Raw genomic sequence first — 17,575 nt, 5'->3', positions numbered from 1 at the left:
AGCTACAGTACCATGGGCAGATCTGGAAGTCCCTACAGTGTATTCTAAACATAACAGCCAGAATGATTCTGTATGTATATTAGATTATGACTCCTCTATTCAGAACCCTCCAGTGGTTCCTGACTTCATTCAGAGTAAACACCAAAGCCTTTAGTATTATTTACCCTCCTTCATCGTCTCTGCCTAGAGTGCTCTTCCTCCCTGTTCCTCCCCTCCAGTATCTGAATGGCTGACTACCTCACTTGCAAATCTTTGTTCAGATGTCTCTTTCTTTAGCCTATGCTGACCACCCTGTATAAAATTACCTCCTCCTTTCCCTCCTGCATTCTATCTCCCTTTGCTTTATTTTTCCCTCATCTCATGACTGTAAAATTTACTTTTTTATTATGTTTGTTTTTTTACTTACTAAATGAAAACTCTACAAGGGCAAGGATTTTTGCCATTTTTTTCTCATTTGTGTGTCACAAGTGCAAATGAGAACCAAATAAGAATAGAGAATTACAGAATCTAAGGTAGGAATTTAAAGATGGAAGAGTAGTGGTCAATTATATCAAATAATCTAAACGTATTCATGAAACAGAGGAATGGATAAAGAAGATGTGGCACATATATACAATGGAATGTTACTCAGCCATAAAAAGGAACGAAATTAGGCCATTTGTAGAGACATGGGTGGACCTAGAGACTGTCATACAGAGTGAAGTAAGTCAGAAAGAGAAAAACAAATATCATATATATATATATTTTTAAAAATGAATTTATTATTTTTGCCTCTGTGGGGTCTTTGTTGCTGCGCGTGGGCTTTCTCTATTTGTGGCAAGCAGGGGCTACTTTTCATTGTGGTGCATGGGCTTCTCATTGTGGTGGCTTCTATTGTGGAGCACAGGCTCTAGGTGCACGGGCTTCAGTAGTTGTGGCACACGGGCTCAGTAGTTGTGGCTTGCCACCTCTAGAGCGCAGGCTCAGTAGTTGTGGCACATGGGCTTAGTTGCTCCGCGGCATGTGGGATCTTCCCAGACCAGGGCTTGAACCCGTGTCCCCTGCATTGGTAGGTGGATTCTTAACCACTGCGCCACCAGGGAAGTCCCCAAATAGCATGTATTAACACATATATGTGGAATCTGAAAAAATTGGTATAGACAGTCTTATTTACAAAGCAGAAATAGAGACACAGACATAGAAAACAAACCTATGGATACCAAGGGGGAAAGGGGGGTGGGTGGGATGAATTGGGAGCTTGGGATTGACATATATACACTATTGATACTATGTATAAAGTAGATAACTAATGAGAACCGACTGTATAGCACAGGGTACTCTACTCAGTGCTCTGTGGTGAGCTAAATGGGAAGGAAATCCAAAAAAGAGGGGATATATGTATATGTATAGCTGATTCGCTTTGCTGTATAGTAGAAACTAACAATGTTGTAAAGCAACTATACTCCAATAAAAAATTTTTTTAAAAAGTGAGAAAAAGCCAAAAAGTACTCATGAGATTTTTGCATTGGATTTTTAAATATGGAAATTATTTGTTACTTTAATGAGAGAAGTTTTAATAGAGGAGTAAGAGAAAAAGATTACCAAGGGTTGAGGATGTTGCGATAGCAATTGTAGACTATTCTTTCTTTAGTTCTGTGAACACTGTAGGAGGAAAAGTTATTTACTTGGATAATTTATGGTTTCTCCTTTTAGAGGCTTAATAGACGGATGATTAGGTAGATGGAGTTTTCTGGTTTTATTCACTCTTGTATTTATTAAGTGAATACTTTGTGCCAAAAACTGCATAAGGTTCTGAGTGTCATCCAAGGGACGTACATACAGGCCCTAAATGAACTGAAAGTTACTAAGCCTTCACCTTGTGCACATAAACTAATTATGAAGGCCAGTTCGTTTAGATGCATAACGCTAGAAAAAAGTAAATTCTCTTATTACCAACTTTTTTTTTTTCTGCATACCTATTCATATATACAGTGGACCTCTTGGAGTAGAAGCATCTTTCATTTAAGTAGTTCTCAAAGCATGAAGAGGTGCCCATGTTTTAGAATTTTTTGGTAGGGCTTAAGAAAGATCCAGCCCTCCCCTTTTCAAAGATTTTGATGCATTCTTTTGGGGATGTACCTCCAACTGTATATCACTATTTATTCCTTATCACTTTTCTTAATCCATCATTCCTGGATTTAAATTTCAGGTGTTGCTTTCTGTAGTACACAAATTTTGGTGATTCTTTTGAGGGAGAAGGAAGTAATTGTGTAGTGCAGATGGATATGTATGTAAAATACAATAAAAAATAAATTGCTAGAAAAACGAAATGGAAAAATACGTGCAAAATGCAAGCCCCAATTTTCTATTAGATTCAAAAATATAAAATTACACTGTTGAATTGCTCTAAATGCTTTCTCTCAGTTTCTTTTTATATTTCCTTATGGATTAGTAACAAAAATGTGTGGATTGGCAATGGTTCTTGGACCAGTCTTTCTCAGATCATACTTGGAGAAGCACTGAGAGAGTGTACAGTGCTACATAGTTTAGTATTCCCCTTAATTTACACTGCCTTTCAAAGGAGTAGAAGGTTTTAATGAGTTATGAATTACAGATATTTTTAAAAAGAGGTAATTTATACAATGTAAAAGCCCTGCGACTTCTTAAATTCTGAAAGGTAACTGGTAAAAATTTGCTTTTCGATTATAGTTACTGTTTTATGTGGTACTGAAGTAAAAGTGACTTCTTGGTAATAGTAAAATTTCCTTTAACCTTCCAGTTACATATTTTTCTCTGGTCGTTGAAACTATAAAAAAGGCATATTTTGATCATGAAAGGAAAAGTTATACCGCTTAACACCACAAGATGTCACTTATGTAAAAATAAAGTTGGTATTTTAATGCTCAAAGCTGGGTAGCTACATACAGATAAATAGGTAAATGAAGAACTAGGTAAATTAAAAAACAATATTTGAAACACATGGGTTTTTGGTAAGGAGTTAATGAAAATATTACTAATTCAGCATTATTTTGAATCAATTCTTCTGATGTTTAGCAAAAAGAATTTCTCAATTTCTAAGATTAATGTAGTAATACATGTTAATAGGCCATATTTGAATCCATATAGCGAACGAGATAGACCTAAAATGCTCAATACAAGTGAACATATTTTGAGGGTAAATTAGGTGTTATGGTATTAACTTCCCCCCACTCTTTACTGTTTTGGTGACAAGCAGACAGGAATTTGTGTAGAGATACATAATTTATATCAGAATTTTCAGTAGGTGTTTATGACATATCTGAGAAGTTGAATATTATATCAGTTTGAAACAGTGCCTAGGATTTTCTTGTCTCTTTTCTCTGAACCTCAAAGTTATTAGCTCTCTACGTGAGTTAACACAAAAGATATTTGTATCGGTTTTGAAGACCATCTTTTCTGTTAAACGTGAAGAGCAAAACCTTTGGCTTTAATACCGAATTCGTGTTTTCTTGTGTTTAGTTTGAGAGAGCGGGTCAGGACCTAAAGGTGGTTGGGAAGGGGACTGTGGCATCTCGAGCTTTAGAGGAACAAACCAAGTTTCCATTAGGCCATGAACATGATTGCACCTGCGGTTAGAGGTTGGAATGTTCTAAAAATTGACACTTCATTATTCTTTATTGCTCACTTCTCTCTCCAGATAACACTGGTGGAGAAGATGGATAGAACACTCTTGGGGAAAAAAGGGATCAGACATGAGAAAATGAATTTTCTTTCTTTTTTTGACATGTATATCTGTGGTTACATTTTCTTTCTATTTACTTCTTATCTAATTACTTAAGATTTTTTCACTTTCTTATTCCTCCAAAGTTTTGAAAAAGTTTCATTTACTTTTTTCATTCGTAGAAGTCTACATGGTTAGTAAGTAAAATAGGAAAACAGCAAAAGTTAGAAAGGAAAAAACCTCATTTGTGGTTTCATTGATTTTTGTTCCTTTTCAGTTAATAGTGCAATGTGAAAGAACAAGAAGTTTAAAGAAGGGATTCTGAATTCATTACAGAGAACAGTTATAGTATTTTATATTTTGTAGATGTATATCCTCGGATGTAGTTCTTATATGTTCCTGTCTTACTGTTTATATATTGTCTAGCTGTATTTTTAATTAGAGAAAAGTAGTTATTGTAATTATTTAATTATTTTTGTGTCCTGCTAGTGGTCACCATTGCATTTAATTTTATGTTCTGCTTGGAAAGAAAGGGAAATTTTTTTCATAGTAAATCCCATTGCCTCTACTCTTTTTGGGAAAAATATACTTAGCTTCCGTTTATTTATTTTTTACTGCCATGACAGTTTGAAACATTTAACTTATATGTTAGTTTGCTAGTACTGCCATAACAAAATGCCACAGACTTGGTGGCATAATTAACAGAAATATATTTTCCCTGGATTCTGGAGACTAGAAATCTAAGATCAAGGTTTTGGCAGATTTGGTTTCCTCTGAGGCTTCTCTCCCTGTCTTGCAGATGGCCACCTTCTTGCTGTGCCCTCACATGATCATCTTTTCGTCTTTGTGTATCTGTCCTAATGTGCTCTTCTTGTAAAAAATCAGTCCTATTGGATTAGGGCCAACCCATGTTGACCTTATTTTAATTTAATGACCTTTTTAAAGACTCCATCTACAAATACATTCATATTCTGTGGTATTGAGGGTTAGGATTTTAACATAGGAATTTGGGAAGGGACACAACTCAGCCCATAATAACACATGATCAGTCATTCATTGTTGGTAAGTGCTTACTTGCCTACATTAGGCCTAAATTTGTAAAATGTACAAAGTAAAGCTTTTCTGTCAAGGCTGTCTATTTGTAGTAGTTAAGGAAGTTCTTGTCACCTACTTTAAAGCTTAAGCTGAGATGAAAAGGGCTTCTGATTGTGTGTGTGTGTGTGTGTTTGTGTGCGCGCGTGTGTGCTTGAACCATATTGCATGAAGGAGCTATGTGGAGTAAATTTTTAAATCTCTTTTCTGGAGAGTTTGTTGAAGAAACTATTAAAAATTGCTAATCATAAACTAATAACTAGTACAAGTAGTTAATTACTGTTGGTAATACTACAGTCTTAGTTTCTTATCAATTTTCTTACAGTCATTTAAGAGAATTTTCCTTTGACGTTCTAAAATAAAATTCAGTGATTTAAATTCTTGAATAAGGGGCTTCCCTGGTGGTGCAGTGGTTAAGAATCCACCTGCCGATGCAGGGGACACGGGTTCAATCCCTGGTCTGGGAAGATCCCACATGCTGCGGAACAACTAAGCCCGTGCACCACAGCTACTGAGCCTGCACTCTAGAGCCCACGAGCCACAACTACTGAGTCTGTGTGCCACAACTACTGAAGCCTGCATAACTAGAGCCCGTGCTCTGCAACAAGGGAAGCCACCGCAATGAGAAGCCCATGCACCACAACGAAGAGTAGCTCTCGCTCACCACAGCTAGAGAGAAAGCCCACGCACAGCAATGAAGACGCAATGCAGTCAAAAGTAAATAAATAAAACAAACCAAAACATTAAAAAAAAAAACCCCTGTATAAATAAATAAATTCTTGAGTTAAGCTTGAAGCTTAAATGTGATACTCTAATTTCAGAGTGTGAAAATGTGGTTTATCTCATCCTTAATCATGTATTTCTCAGAAATAAATATATGACTTTTAGTCTTGTTTTGGAGGATTAGTGTCTTATTCACACATGTGAATAAAACACTAAAACTTTTTAATATCATTTTTATGGAGGTATAATTTGCATACGACAAATCACCCACCTAAAGATTATAATTAGATGAGTTTTGACAGATGTATACACCTGTAAAATCACCACCACAGTTAAGAAGATACAGAACATTTCCATCTTCTTATGGAATAAGAAATTTTTTAATGTTCCTTTCATGTCCATTTTTCTTTTTGCCTATGATAGCACTGATCTTGGTTTTATCACTACAGATTAGTTTGCATTTTCTAGAACTTTAAATGAATTAGATTATGCTCTTTTGTGTCTGGTGTCTTTCACTCACATAATGATTTTGAGAATTCATCCATCTTGTTGCATGTATCAATGATTATTTCTTTTTCATTGCTGGGTTGTATTCCAGTGTATGGCTAAATCACATTATGCGATCAACATTTAGATTGTTTCTAGTTTTTTAATATGTATAAAGCTGCTATGAATATTCATTTAAGTTATTATGTGGAAATATGTTTTTATTTCTCTGGGAAGTGGAATGACTGGATCACATAGTAGATTTATGTTTAAATCTGTAAGAAACTCTCAGTTTTCCAAAGTGGTTGTACTATTTTACATTGCTACTGGCAGCCTGTGAGAGTTCTAGGTGCTCCACAGTCTTGGCAACATTTGTTATTGTCTTTCATCTATTCTCATGGGTGTGCAATGGTATCTCATTTAATTTGCATTTTCTGATAGTTAATGACCTTAAGTATCTTTTCATGTACTTAGTGGTATTCTTAATCTTACTTTGTGAAATATCTGTTCAAATCTTTTGACCGTTTTTAAAAATAGGCTTCTCTTCTTATAAATGAGTTGTAATTATCATATAACTTTTTTCTAATTAACTTTTGATTTTGAGATTATTGTAGATTCGTATACAGGTATAAAAAAATAATACAGAGAGATCCCGTGTACCCCTTAACTCAGTTTCCTTCAGTGATAAACTATAGTACAATATCACAACCAAGATGTTTACATTGACATACTTCACCAGTCTTGTTCAGATTTCTCCAGTTTTACTTGTACTTATTTGTGTGTGTGTGTTGGGGTGGTATTCTGTTCCCATTTAATCACATATCTAGTTTCATGTAGCCACCCCAAAGGTAAAGATACAACAGTTTCATCACCATAGGGATCTCTTGTGTTGTATTTTTATATCCACACTTCCCGCTTCTTGTCCTTACCCTCAGCAACCACTAATCTTTGTCCATTTCTATAATTTTGTTATTTCAAGAATGTTGTATAAATGGAGTAATACAGTATGTAACCTTTTAGGATTAATTTTTTTCACGCAGTATGCTTCTGTGCAGATTAATCAGAGTTATTGAGATGTCAATAGCTTGTTTCATTTTATTGCTGAGTGGTATTCCATGCTGTGGGTGTACCACAGTTTGTTGAACCATCCACTGATTGAAGGGCATATGGGTTGTTTCCAGAAGGGTTTTTTCCATTTTGGCTAGTAGGAATAAAGCTGCTATGAATACTTGAATCCAGATATTTGCGTGAGTATAAATGCGCAAGAGTGCAATTACTGGCTTGTATGGTAATTGCAGGTTTAGTTCTATAAGACACTGCTAAGCTGCCAGTGTGGCTATAACCTTTTACAATGCCCACTAGCAGTATGTGAGCAGTCCAGTTCTTCCACATCCTCACTATCCTTTGGTGTTGCCACTGTTTTATTTAAGTGAGCCATTCTGATATGTGTGCAGTGATATCTTGCTGTGGTTTTAATTTGCTAATGGCTAATTAAGTTGAATATCTTTTCATGTGCTTTTTGCCATTTGTTTATGTCCTTCAGTGAATTGTTTCTTGATGTCTGTATTAGTTTACTAGGCCTGCCATAACAAAATACCACAGATTGAGTAGCTTGGTCAACAGACATTTATTTCTCACATTTGAATCTGGGACTGAAGATCAAGGTGTTGGCAGGTTTGATTTCTTCTGAAGCCTCTCTCCTCGGCTTGCAGATGGCTCTCTTCTCTCTGTGTCCTCACATTGTCCTGTCCTGTAGAATCCAGCTTTCCTTTGTTTTGTCCCAACTCTTCCTTTTAGTCCAAACTGGTGGTGTCTCTGCTGGTATAATCCCATCTCTATTCCTGGTTTCAGCTGAGGTGTCTGATTAAATCCACGAGGGGCATCCGTGATTTCGTTATCAAATGATTTTTCAGTGTTCTCTGGTGTTCTCTTCTGAAGACACTTGCTTGATTTTTGCAACATGGATAAGCTGAGATTTTTCTAAATCTTCAAGTTCTAGTTCCTTTTTTGCTTAACAATTCCTTCAATTTATCTTTCTTTCTCATTTTACTGTAAGCAGTAAGGAGAAACCAGGCTGTGGCTTTCACACTTTGCTTAGAAATCTCCTCGGCTAAATATTCAGGTCATTACTTTTAACTTCTGTTTTCCACAAAACACTGGAACATATAGTTGGGCCAAGTTCTTTTCACTTTATAGTAAGGATTGCCTTTCCTCCAGTTTCCAGTAGTATGTTCCTCATTTCCATCTGAGATCTCATCAGAATCACCTTTAACTCCATATATTTACCAACAGTCTCTTCAATGCATGTTTTAAAAAAAAAAACGATGCACTTCAAAACTGTTCCAGCCTCTACCTGTTGCCCAGTTCCAAAGCCACTTCCACATTTTTAGGTATTTATTACATGAACACTTCACTTCTTATTACCAGAATCTGTAATAGTTTGTTAAGGCTGCCATAACAAAATACCATGGACTGGATGGCTTAAATTTATTTCTCATAGTTTCTCACAGTTCTTCCAGGAGGCTAGAAGTCCAAGATCAAGGTGTTGGCAAGTTTGTTTTCTCATGAGGCCTCTCTCCTTGCCTTGCAGGTGACTGTCTTCTCACATGGCCTTTTTTCTGTGCATGTGCACCACTCTCTGTCTTAGGACACCAGATGGGATTAGAATCCCATCCTTTTGACCTCATTTAATGTTAGCTACCTCTTTTTAAAGGCCCTATTTCCACATAACGTCACATTGAGGGTCAGGGCTTCAGTGTGTGAACTTTGGGGGAGGGCACCAAATTCAGTCTGTAACAATGTGTTCTGCCCCTTTTCTAATTGAATTGGTTGTTTTTTACTGTTGAGTTTTGGGAGTTCTTTTTATATTTTGGATACTAGTCTTTTGCATATATGTGGTTACAAACATTTTCTGCCAGTCTGTAATTTTTTTTTCTTCTTAAGAGAGAATTCCCTGGAACAAGTTTTAAATTTTGATGAAATTAATTAATCAGTGTTCCCTTTTATGGACTGTGCTTTTGGTGTCAAGTCTACGAACTCTTTTCTAGCTATATAATAACTTTAAAAAATTCTGTTTTTCTGTGTTGAGGGAAAAATGATTAGATATTACAAATTATGAATTTTTTTTTTGCTGGGAGGGATTTTTTAATTGCTGGGGGGAACGCTCACTTTGAAGAATAGGAGCAGGTCAGTTGTAAGCCAAAAAAAAAAATACTGGGAGGCAATTCTGTGTGGGTTTTTCTCCTTTTTGCAGCCTGTCTATATGAAGGCATTGATCGTTTTTGTTCTAAATTATCTTTTAAGGATGTTTGTATAGCAAGCAGCTTTGGAAAGGAGAAAATGCCTACCACTTCAGCAAAGTTATCTTACTTGGTAACATCATCATCTGCTTGGTCATCCAAGCTGGGAATGGGGGCATCCTTACTGAGTACTTGTCTTATCCTTTACATTCAGTCACTGCATCCCACTGATTTCAACTTGCAAGAAGTTCCTGAATCTGTCCTACATTTTCATCCTTATCACTAACTGCTCTGGTTCATTACCTCATCCTCTCATTTACATGTTAAAATTGCCTTAACTTAATTCTTTGAATTAGGGAGTATTGATGTGGGTTTCCCTACAGATTTATGTTTTTTTCTTTTTGCGAGCTAGGGAGAAAAAAGGATGTGTGAATGACACATAGCTTTTCTTCATTCGGTGCTCTTTCTTGACATATTCTGAAGAAAGTTCTTACATTTTTTTTTTTTCTGTTATGGGGAATTCTTTGCATTTCTCTTTTGAATAACAGTTTATTTGGGGGAAGTCATATTAAGCAGAAATAACTGCTGTTGGTTTTTTCTTTTTTTTAATCTTTAAAGATGTGGACCATTTTTTTAAAAGTCTTTATTGAATTTGTTACAATATTGCTTCTGTTTTATGTTTTGGTTTTTTTGGTCCTGAGACATGTGGGATCTCAGCTCCCCCACCAGAGATGGAACCTGCACCCCCTGCATGGGAAGGCGAAGTCTTAACCATTAGACCACCAGGGAAGTCCTGAAAGATCTTACATTTTGGCTTATGAAAATATTTTAGTGCTGATTCAAGAAGTTTTTTATCTCTTTTTTTCTGATGATTATACAAGAGAAATTTTGGGATGAGCGAATCTGTATGCCTCTGATTGTTGATATTTTGCCCGGAATTGAGGTACAGTTTTATATTTTTGTTTTATTGATGGGCTTTGTGACAACATAGCACTTTGATATTATTTGGTAGGGTTAGATGAGAAACATATATTTAATTATAAATAGCAAAGTAGTTATGTAACATTGTGCATCAGGTTATTTCTAATTCTTATATTATTAAAATTATATGTTTTAATACCTGTGTAATGTAAAAATCTAAATATGTAATTTTTTCTTTTCTTTTGTATAGGAATGAAGATCTAAAGCAAATGTTAGAGAGCAACAAAGATTCTGCTAAATTGGATGCTATGAAACGGATTGTTGGGGTAGGTAAAAGAGTAGATCATTTCGACTTTTGGATAAATGACAAGTAGTGATATATTAAAAATATATATTAAAAAATATGTTAAATACCAATCTACCCTTTATTAGTAACTTAAAATTTCCTGTCTGAAATGTTTTGGAGGAAGTAATGAAGTGACAAAATTCAGAAACTTGAGTTCCTATTCTGTTTTTTAATTTCCGTATCTCTAATATTAAGGTATTTCTTTTGTCAGATAGGGTGCTAATCAGTTTGAAGACAAAATAAGATTACATACAACAATATTTTGACTTCCTACAAAGAGGGATACTAATGAGCTAAAGTATTTTTTTTGTCATTCTATGACCTAAAACTTGTGAGCATGCTTTCTTCTGATTTTCAAATTCCATTACTACCAATAGAAATGCTTTATTCAGTTTATCAGTGTAGAACTTCTAATGAATACTAGTAAATGTAAGAGCATTTCTCTAGTTTCAGTTGTAATGTAAAATTCAAACGGTGGACTGATATGTTATTATGTAGAGGGTTCCATTGTCAGAGAACTAAATATAATGCAATTTCTGATTATATATAAAATCTTACGTAGTTTTGTAACTTGTGTTGGTCTTTTTTTTTTTGTATTTGATAGTTTACATTCACAGTGAAAAAAAACTAGCTTAATTCAGTGACTGTCTGATGCTAAAGAGTTCTGCTTGTCTCAGTGGAATTAAATTCGTAAAACCTTTCTTATTCTTACTATGAATTTTTCACCACCACTGCTGATTTTGTTTTTCAGAAATTTTTGTATAAGGTCAAAATGTAAATTTCCATAATTGCACAAATAAACTCTACTGTAGTAGGGTGTAAACACAACTGAAACAGTATTGTTTTCTAGCAGACAATGCCACCATGTGAGAGTTTGAAATCTCCTTTCTAAAATCCAAATCCCATTTATGAAAGATGATTATGGGTATGAATATGTCCTGTTCAAAAGTTAGTTGTGAAAATCAAATATATAAAAGTCAAGGACTAATTATATCTGTAGAACACCTATAAATTACTTGATTCTTGCATCAGATTTATGTCATTTGGTAATGAAGGCAAATGTTGAAGATTCTTTTGTAAATTTTTCGTTTATTAATGTTATACCATATAAATAACCGCATTTATGGACAGGTAGTTCTTGCTTTGCGTGACTTTGATATTTGAACCTCAGTTACCACAGTTTAGTTAAATAACACCAGTCCACTAACAAGACGGTTCAAATTTCAGATATCGTGGTATATTAACTTGGTAACTGCATAATGTACAAACTTCATCACTCACTCTTCAGTCCACAACTCACTATGTATATAACAAATGTGCATCATGATCAGTGACCAGTCATGTTACTTCTTTCAAAGTTATTTTTAGTGATTGGTCGCTGTGTATGTTATTCAGTTTGTGTACAGACTGCAAAGCATGCAATAGTGGTCCCTACTTGTTTCCCAGTGAGAAACCCACTTAACATTTTATAAAAATAGTTAATTAAAAGAGGGATTTGGTCAACAAAGATTAAAATGCATCAAGGAAATGAAAATAACACTAGAAATGAAATTCAGATAGAATGTAACTGGAGTTATAGAGAAATAGCTGACTGTGGAAATGGTGACACTGCCCCTTTTTGAGAGACTCTAAATATGTAGCTTGAGGAACTTCAGTAAGGCAAGCTTTGCAACATAAATGAGGAAAATAGTTGTGATGAAAAGGCCAAAGATATGCCAGAGGAAGTGATGCTGCCAAAAATCTTCACATTAGAGGAACTCCAGGAGATAATTCACAACATTGAAAGTACAAAGGATACAATGTTGGAAGCTGATCCAAACTTATAAAGGAGTAATTTATCAAGGAATAGAAAAGATGCTTGCTTGGTACTTTTCTTTCTCTTTTTTAAAATTAATTTATTCATTTTTGGCTGCGTTGGGTCTTCGTTGCTGCGCACAGGCTTTCTCTCTAGCTGTGGTGAGTGGGGGCTACTCTTCGTGGTGGTGCATGGGCTTCTCATTGCAGTGGCTTCTCTTGTTGTGGAGCACTGGCTGTAGGCATGTGGGCTTCAGTAGTTGTGGCACGTGGATTCAGTAGTTGTGGCTCGCGGGCTCTAGCGCGCAGGCTGAGTAGTTGTGGCGCACGGGCTTAGCTGCTCTGTGGCATGTGGGATCTTCCTGGACCAGGGCTCAGACCCGTGTCCCCTGCATCGGCAGGTGGATCTTAACCACTGTGCCACCAGGGAAGCCTGCTTGCTTGGTACTTTAAATCAGTGGTCCCCAACCTCTTTGGCACCAGGGATCGGTTTCTTGGAGGACAGTTTATCCACGGATGGGGTGGGGTTGTGGGGGGTGGTGGTGATGGTTCAGGTGGTACAGCAATGGTGGGGGATGGCTCAGGCCAGGGGTCCTGTGGCCTGTTAGGAACTGGGCCGCACAGCAGGAGGTGAGAGGCAGGCGAGCGAGCTAAGTTTCATCTGCCCCTCCCCATTGCTCACGTTATCGCCTGAACCATCTCTTCCCCTCCAACCCCATCTGTGGAAAAATTGTCTTCCATGAAACTGGTCCCTAGTGCCAAAAAGGTTGGGGACCACTGGTTCAGGTGGTGATTAATGTGAGTGGTGGGGAGCGGCAGATGAAGCTTCACTTGCTCGCCCGCCACTCACCTCCTGCTGTGCAGCCCGGTTCCTAACAGGCTGCAGACCAGTACTGGTTGGGGGCCCCTGCTTTAAAGGATTGAGACTAAGGTGAGCCCATTCAAACTACTCTTGATAAGTTAATTCTCAATGTTTCTAATGTTAAGTTACAGTATATTAAATAAATATTTTATCGTTTTTCATTTTCCTATACATTTCTGACTGACAATAATAAGAGAGTTTTAAATGTTTCTACAAAATTTTTAGAAGTCACAGATCCGGGACTTCCCTGGTGGCACAGTGGATAAGACACCGTGTTCCCAATGCAGGGGGCCCAGGTTCGATCCCTGGTCGGGGAACCAGATCCCACATGCATGCCACAACTAAGAGTTTGCATGCCACAACCAAGGAGCTGGTGAGCCACAACTAAGACCTGGCTCAACCAAAAAATAAATAAATAAAATAACTAAAACTTAAAAAAAAAATTAAAAAAAAAAGAAGTCACAGATCCATTATAAGTTTTACAGTTGGTTATCAAGATTGCTTTGCATTGTTTCAGCTTGCGGTCCTGCAGGTTACAGTCCTGCACTGCCATCCATTTAAAGCAGGCAGTGCTCTTCATTATTTCATTAAACTTTGGCTTTACATTTCCATTAAGGTAGATTATTTCATTAAATCTGAGGATACTATTGAAATTACTAAATATGAAAATGAGGTATTTGGTAGTTTTTTTCTATATTCCTCTTTCAAACTGATAAATAAAAATTGATATTCTCATAACCTAGACTACTTGACTATTATAAATGTAACTTAAATGTAAATAAACATCATAAAGAAATGTAAATATATTGGGAGGTGGGGGTGGTGGTGGGATGAATTGGGAGATTGGGATTGACATGTATACACTGATGTGTATAAAATGGATGACGAATAAGAAAAAAATAAATAAAAAATAAACATTAAAAAAATGTAAATATAGGCATACTAGTAGTTAGTCTAGTAGTTATAGACTGTCTCTCATTAGGAAGTTTGTATAAAGGTAAATTTGGAATTTGATTTTTTAAGTGTAGGAAAATGGTTATTAATTAAAAGTTATTCTGTCACTTTACATAATGTCTTCAAGGATCTAGCCACGTTGTCAAAAATGGCAGGATTTCTTCCTTTCTCATGGCTGAATGATATCCCATTTTACACACAACACACATACAGATATATGTATATGTATGTATACGAAATATGTGAGATATGTCTCACATTACCAATTTGCCACCAGCAGTGCACAGTGTTTCCTTTTTATCCACATCCTCACCAACACTTGTTATTTCTTGTCTTTTCGGTGATAGCCATTCTAACAGGTTTAAGGTGATAACCTCACTGTGGATTTGATGTGCATTTCCCTGATAATTAGTGATGCTGAGCATCTTTTCATGTACCTGCTGACACGTTAAACTTACATAATATTCTATGTCAATTATATTGCCATAGATCTGGAAAAAATTACTTTATTATGCAAGTGACACAAATATGTATTTGTAAATTTTTAAATAATATTGAGGTATAAAAGTAGAAGTTTCATCTTCCAGATAAACTTTAGGATCAAATTGTCAAGTTCTGTTAAAAGTTGTTTTTGGATTTTGATTAGGGTAATGTGGAATTTGTGTATTTCCATCTCCCTTCCCTCCCTCTTTTCCTGTCTTTCAGTAGCGTTATATTTATATTTTATAGTTTCTAATCATAAGGAATCTTAAGCATTCCTTGTTAGATTCATTCCTGTGTACGTTTAAATTTTGGTGGCCATTATGAATTGTTCCCTTCATTATATTTTCAAAATTAATTATTACTGGTGTATAGGAAAACAAATGACTTTTCTGTTCTTGCATTTGGCCTTCTCAGTGAACTCTCTTCTTAGATCTGGTAGTTTTTTGGTTTCTTTGCTTGTTGTTCTGGATACTTAATTACATTGTCCAGAAGTTATGACAGATTTATATTTTATTTTCAAATATTTTTATCTCTCATTTGTTTTTCTCCTCTCTTTGCTTGGATAAAGCTCCACTATGATGTTGAATAGTAGTGGTGGTGGAAGACAACACTATCTTGTTTCTGATTTTATTGGAAATATTTGTAATGTTCTAGTCTTGGTTTTAATATATCCTGCAGAGTTCAAGTAGATATATTTCTGTGTGTTTAAGTGATGTTGGATTATAGTTTTCTTTTTGTCCTCTGTTGAGGTTTTTGATTAGGGTCGAGCTAGATTCATAGCATGAGTTGTTATTTAAGCCATCTTGGCCTGCTCCAAATTTGCAAAGATTTCCCCTTGTTTTTAGCTTTTATGTTTAGGTCTATAATCTATTTTGCATTATTTTTTATGTATGGTGTGAGGTTAAGAGCTGAATGCATGTCTGATTTTCCTCTATTTGTTATTAAATATTCCACCATTTGTTATTAAAAAGCTGTCCTTTCCCCGCTGAATTTCAGCTTCAAGTGAAAATCAGTTTACTGTGTGTTTGTTGATTTACATCTGAACTCTCTCTACTGGTTCATGGATCGTTGTGGCTCTCCGTTTACCTATACCTCACTCATGATTTCTGTAGTCTGCAGAGAAAACAAAGTTTTTTTCCTGTAGAGAAAACAAAGTTTTCTCCATGGCACTACCCTACACCACAGTCACAGTAATTCAACTGTGTTCTCATTTGGCAATAATGTCATGCAAGTGAATTTGCTGATGACTAGCAAAATTACAAAATGAAACCAAGGCTACTTAATCAAGAGTCCCAACAACAAAGAAACCCTAGGAAGGAAGGTCAAGGCAGGAGGTTGCAGCTGGCCAGATATGATACCATTTGCCCAGTTTTCATTTAGGAATTTGCTACAACAAATAAAATAAGGATCTCCTCTTAGTTACTAGAAAAGAAAAGAAAACAACAGGTATTACCTATCACCATTCTTTGATCATGAAATTAAAATATTTCCTGAATGTATGATAAAAAGAAAAAATGTCTTTAAAAAGAATATTAATCATTCTTATATGTTCACAGTAGAAACTCTATGTCTGAATTTAAAACACTACTCAGTATTTGTCTAAGAAACACATTTAGACAATATGGCTTTTGACATATTAAAGTTCCATGGGGAAAACTAAGACATTTTAAATTTTGCTTTAATATCAAACTAACAGCAACTTAAAAATTCAGTAAGAGCATGGTGGGTCTGATTCAAGATGTGCTTCCAAAATTCAGTCACCTAGTTTCCTTTCAGGAGAAACTGTTCATCATCACAGATCTTTTCTAACTTAACTTTTGGAGAAGAAAATGGAAGATCATACTCATAGCACAACAGTTATATAAGATATATCCTCCCCTGTATTTCACTTTTAAACTAGCAGTTATTGTTTGCTAATTTCTTCTTTTATGAAATAACTAATAGTTATTTTTCTTGAAATTTTTTCCAGTGAAATATTATAACAGTCATTTGTTCACCTTTACTTCTGTCCAGTTTTTAGTTCGATTTCTAGTTAGCACCATATTTCTATGTGGGAGCTTTAAAAATTATTTTTAAAATGTTATGTTCATGTATGCACATGTATGCATCATTTCAAAACATCTGTTGGGTAGAAGTAGTTTGCTAGAGGTCAATTAGCAGAATATTATATTGGCTTCAGAATTTCGTGGATTTTTAAAATGTAATTGTCAATATTTACATTTCTCTGCATAATTTAGGTTTCATGAGCCCTGAATATGGGGTTTTACCACCTCATGGTTACAGAGTAGTTTTAAGACCTTAGCTTCATAGTTAAAAACCTTTAAACATTTCTAAATTTTAATCTGCCAAAATTTTAAGTGTTATGTATTTGTTTTAACACATTACTTTCTAATATATATCAAAACGCTGGCAGTGCACATCTGGCTATCTTTCATAGTCGGTAGTCCTACGAGTCAACAGAGCATCTTGTCAGCAATATCTACTAGAGAGAAACCATAATGATAGTTTCAGTTCATTTTATTATCTTTCTTTGGTAATATCTGAGGCTTATTTAGAATCATGGGGAAATGTTTCCAATGGTTTATATGTTGAATAAAGTCTCATGTATGCCAAAGCATGCTTAGGAAAGAAAAGCTACCTACTTCAAAATCTTGTGGTCACTTGTTGCATAGCAGGACTCAAGTTGAAACATACATATGTTATTTTTCTTGATATTTCTGAAAAATATGTGTCTAATGTTTAAAGCACATGTTTTTATTTTATCTTGGCTTGATGAAATGTGAACTAAGAATTTGAAATGTATTGCTTCATATAGTGAACTTGTAATAAGTTTTTTAGCTATAATACTGATGAGTTGATTATTTAGAGTCCTTGAAAGAATGGAATATTTTGGCGTATTGAAATCTTTGATGTATTTTCTTTTAGTAAGTGTTGGATATTAAAGATCTTTCTCAGGTTAGTTTGCTTGTCTTTGTAGTTTTGGGATAATGAGCAAA

General features: G+C 35.3%; 1 protein-coding gene across 1 annotated transcript in view; it reads left to right on the top strand.

Moving 5' to 3' along the window:
• Positions 1–17,575, top strand: part of LOC112406730 (AP-3 complex subunit beta-1-like) — an 82,994-nt gene that overhangs the window by 24,825 nt on the left and 40,594 nt on the right. The window contains exon 2 of the mRNA XM_024755672.1: positions 10,391–10,466. Coding sequence (XP_024611440.1) covers positions 10,391–10,466 — 76 coding nt within the window. The remainder of the gene's footprint in view (positions 1–10,390; positions 10,467–17,575) is intronic.

The sequence above is a fragment of the Neophocaena asiaeorientalis genome, unplaced genomic scaffold (genome assembly GCF_003031525.2).
Source record: "Neophocaena asiaeorientalis asiaeorientalis breed wild unplaced genomic scaffold, Neophocaena_asiaeorientalis_V1.1 scaffold37, whole genome shotgun sequence".
In the NCBI taxonomy this organism is placed as follows: Eukaryota; Metazoa; Chordata; class Mammalia; order Artiodactyla; family Phocoenidae; genus Neophocaena; species Neophocaena asiaeorientalis.
The sequence above is the reverse complement of the archived record's forward strand: the minus strand, read 5'-3'. Positions and strand labels throughout refer to the sequence as shown.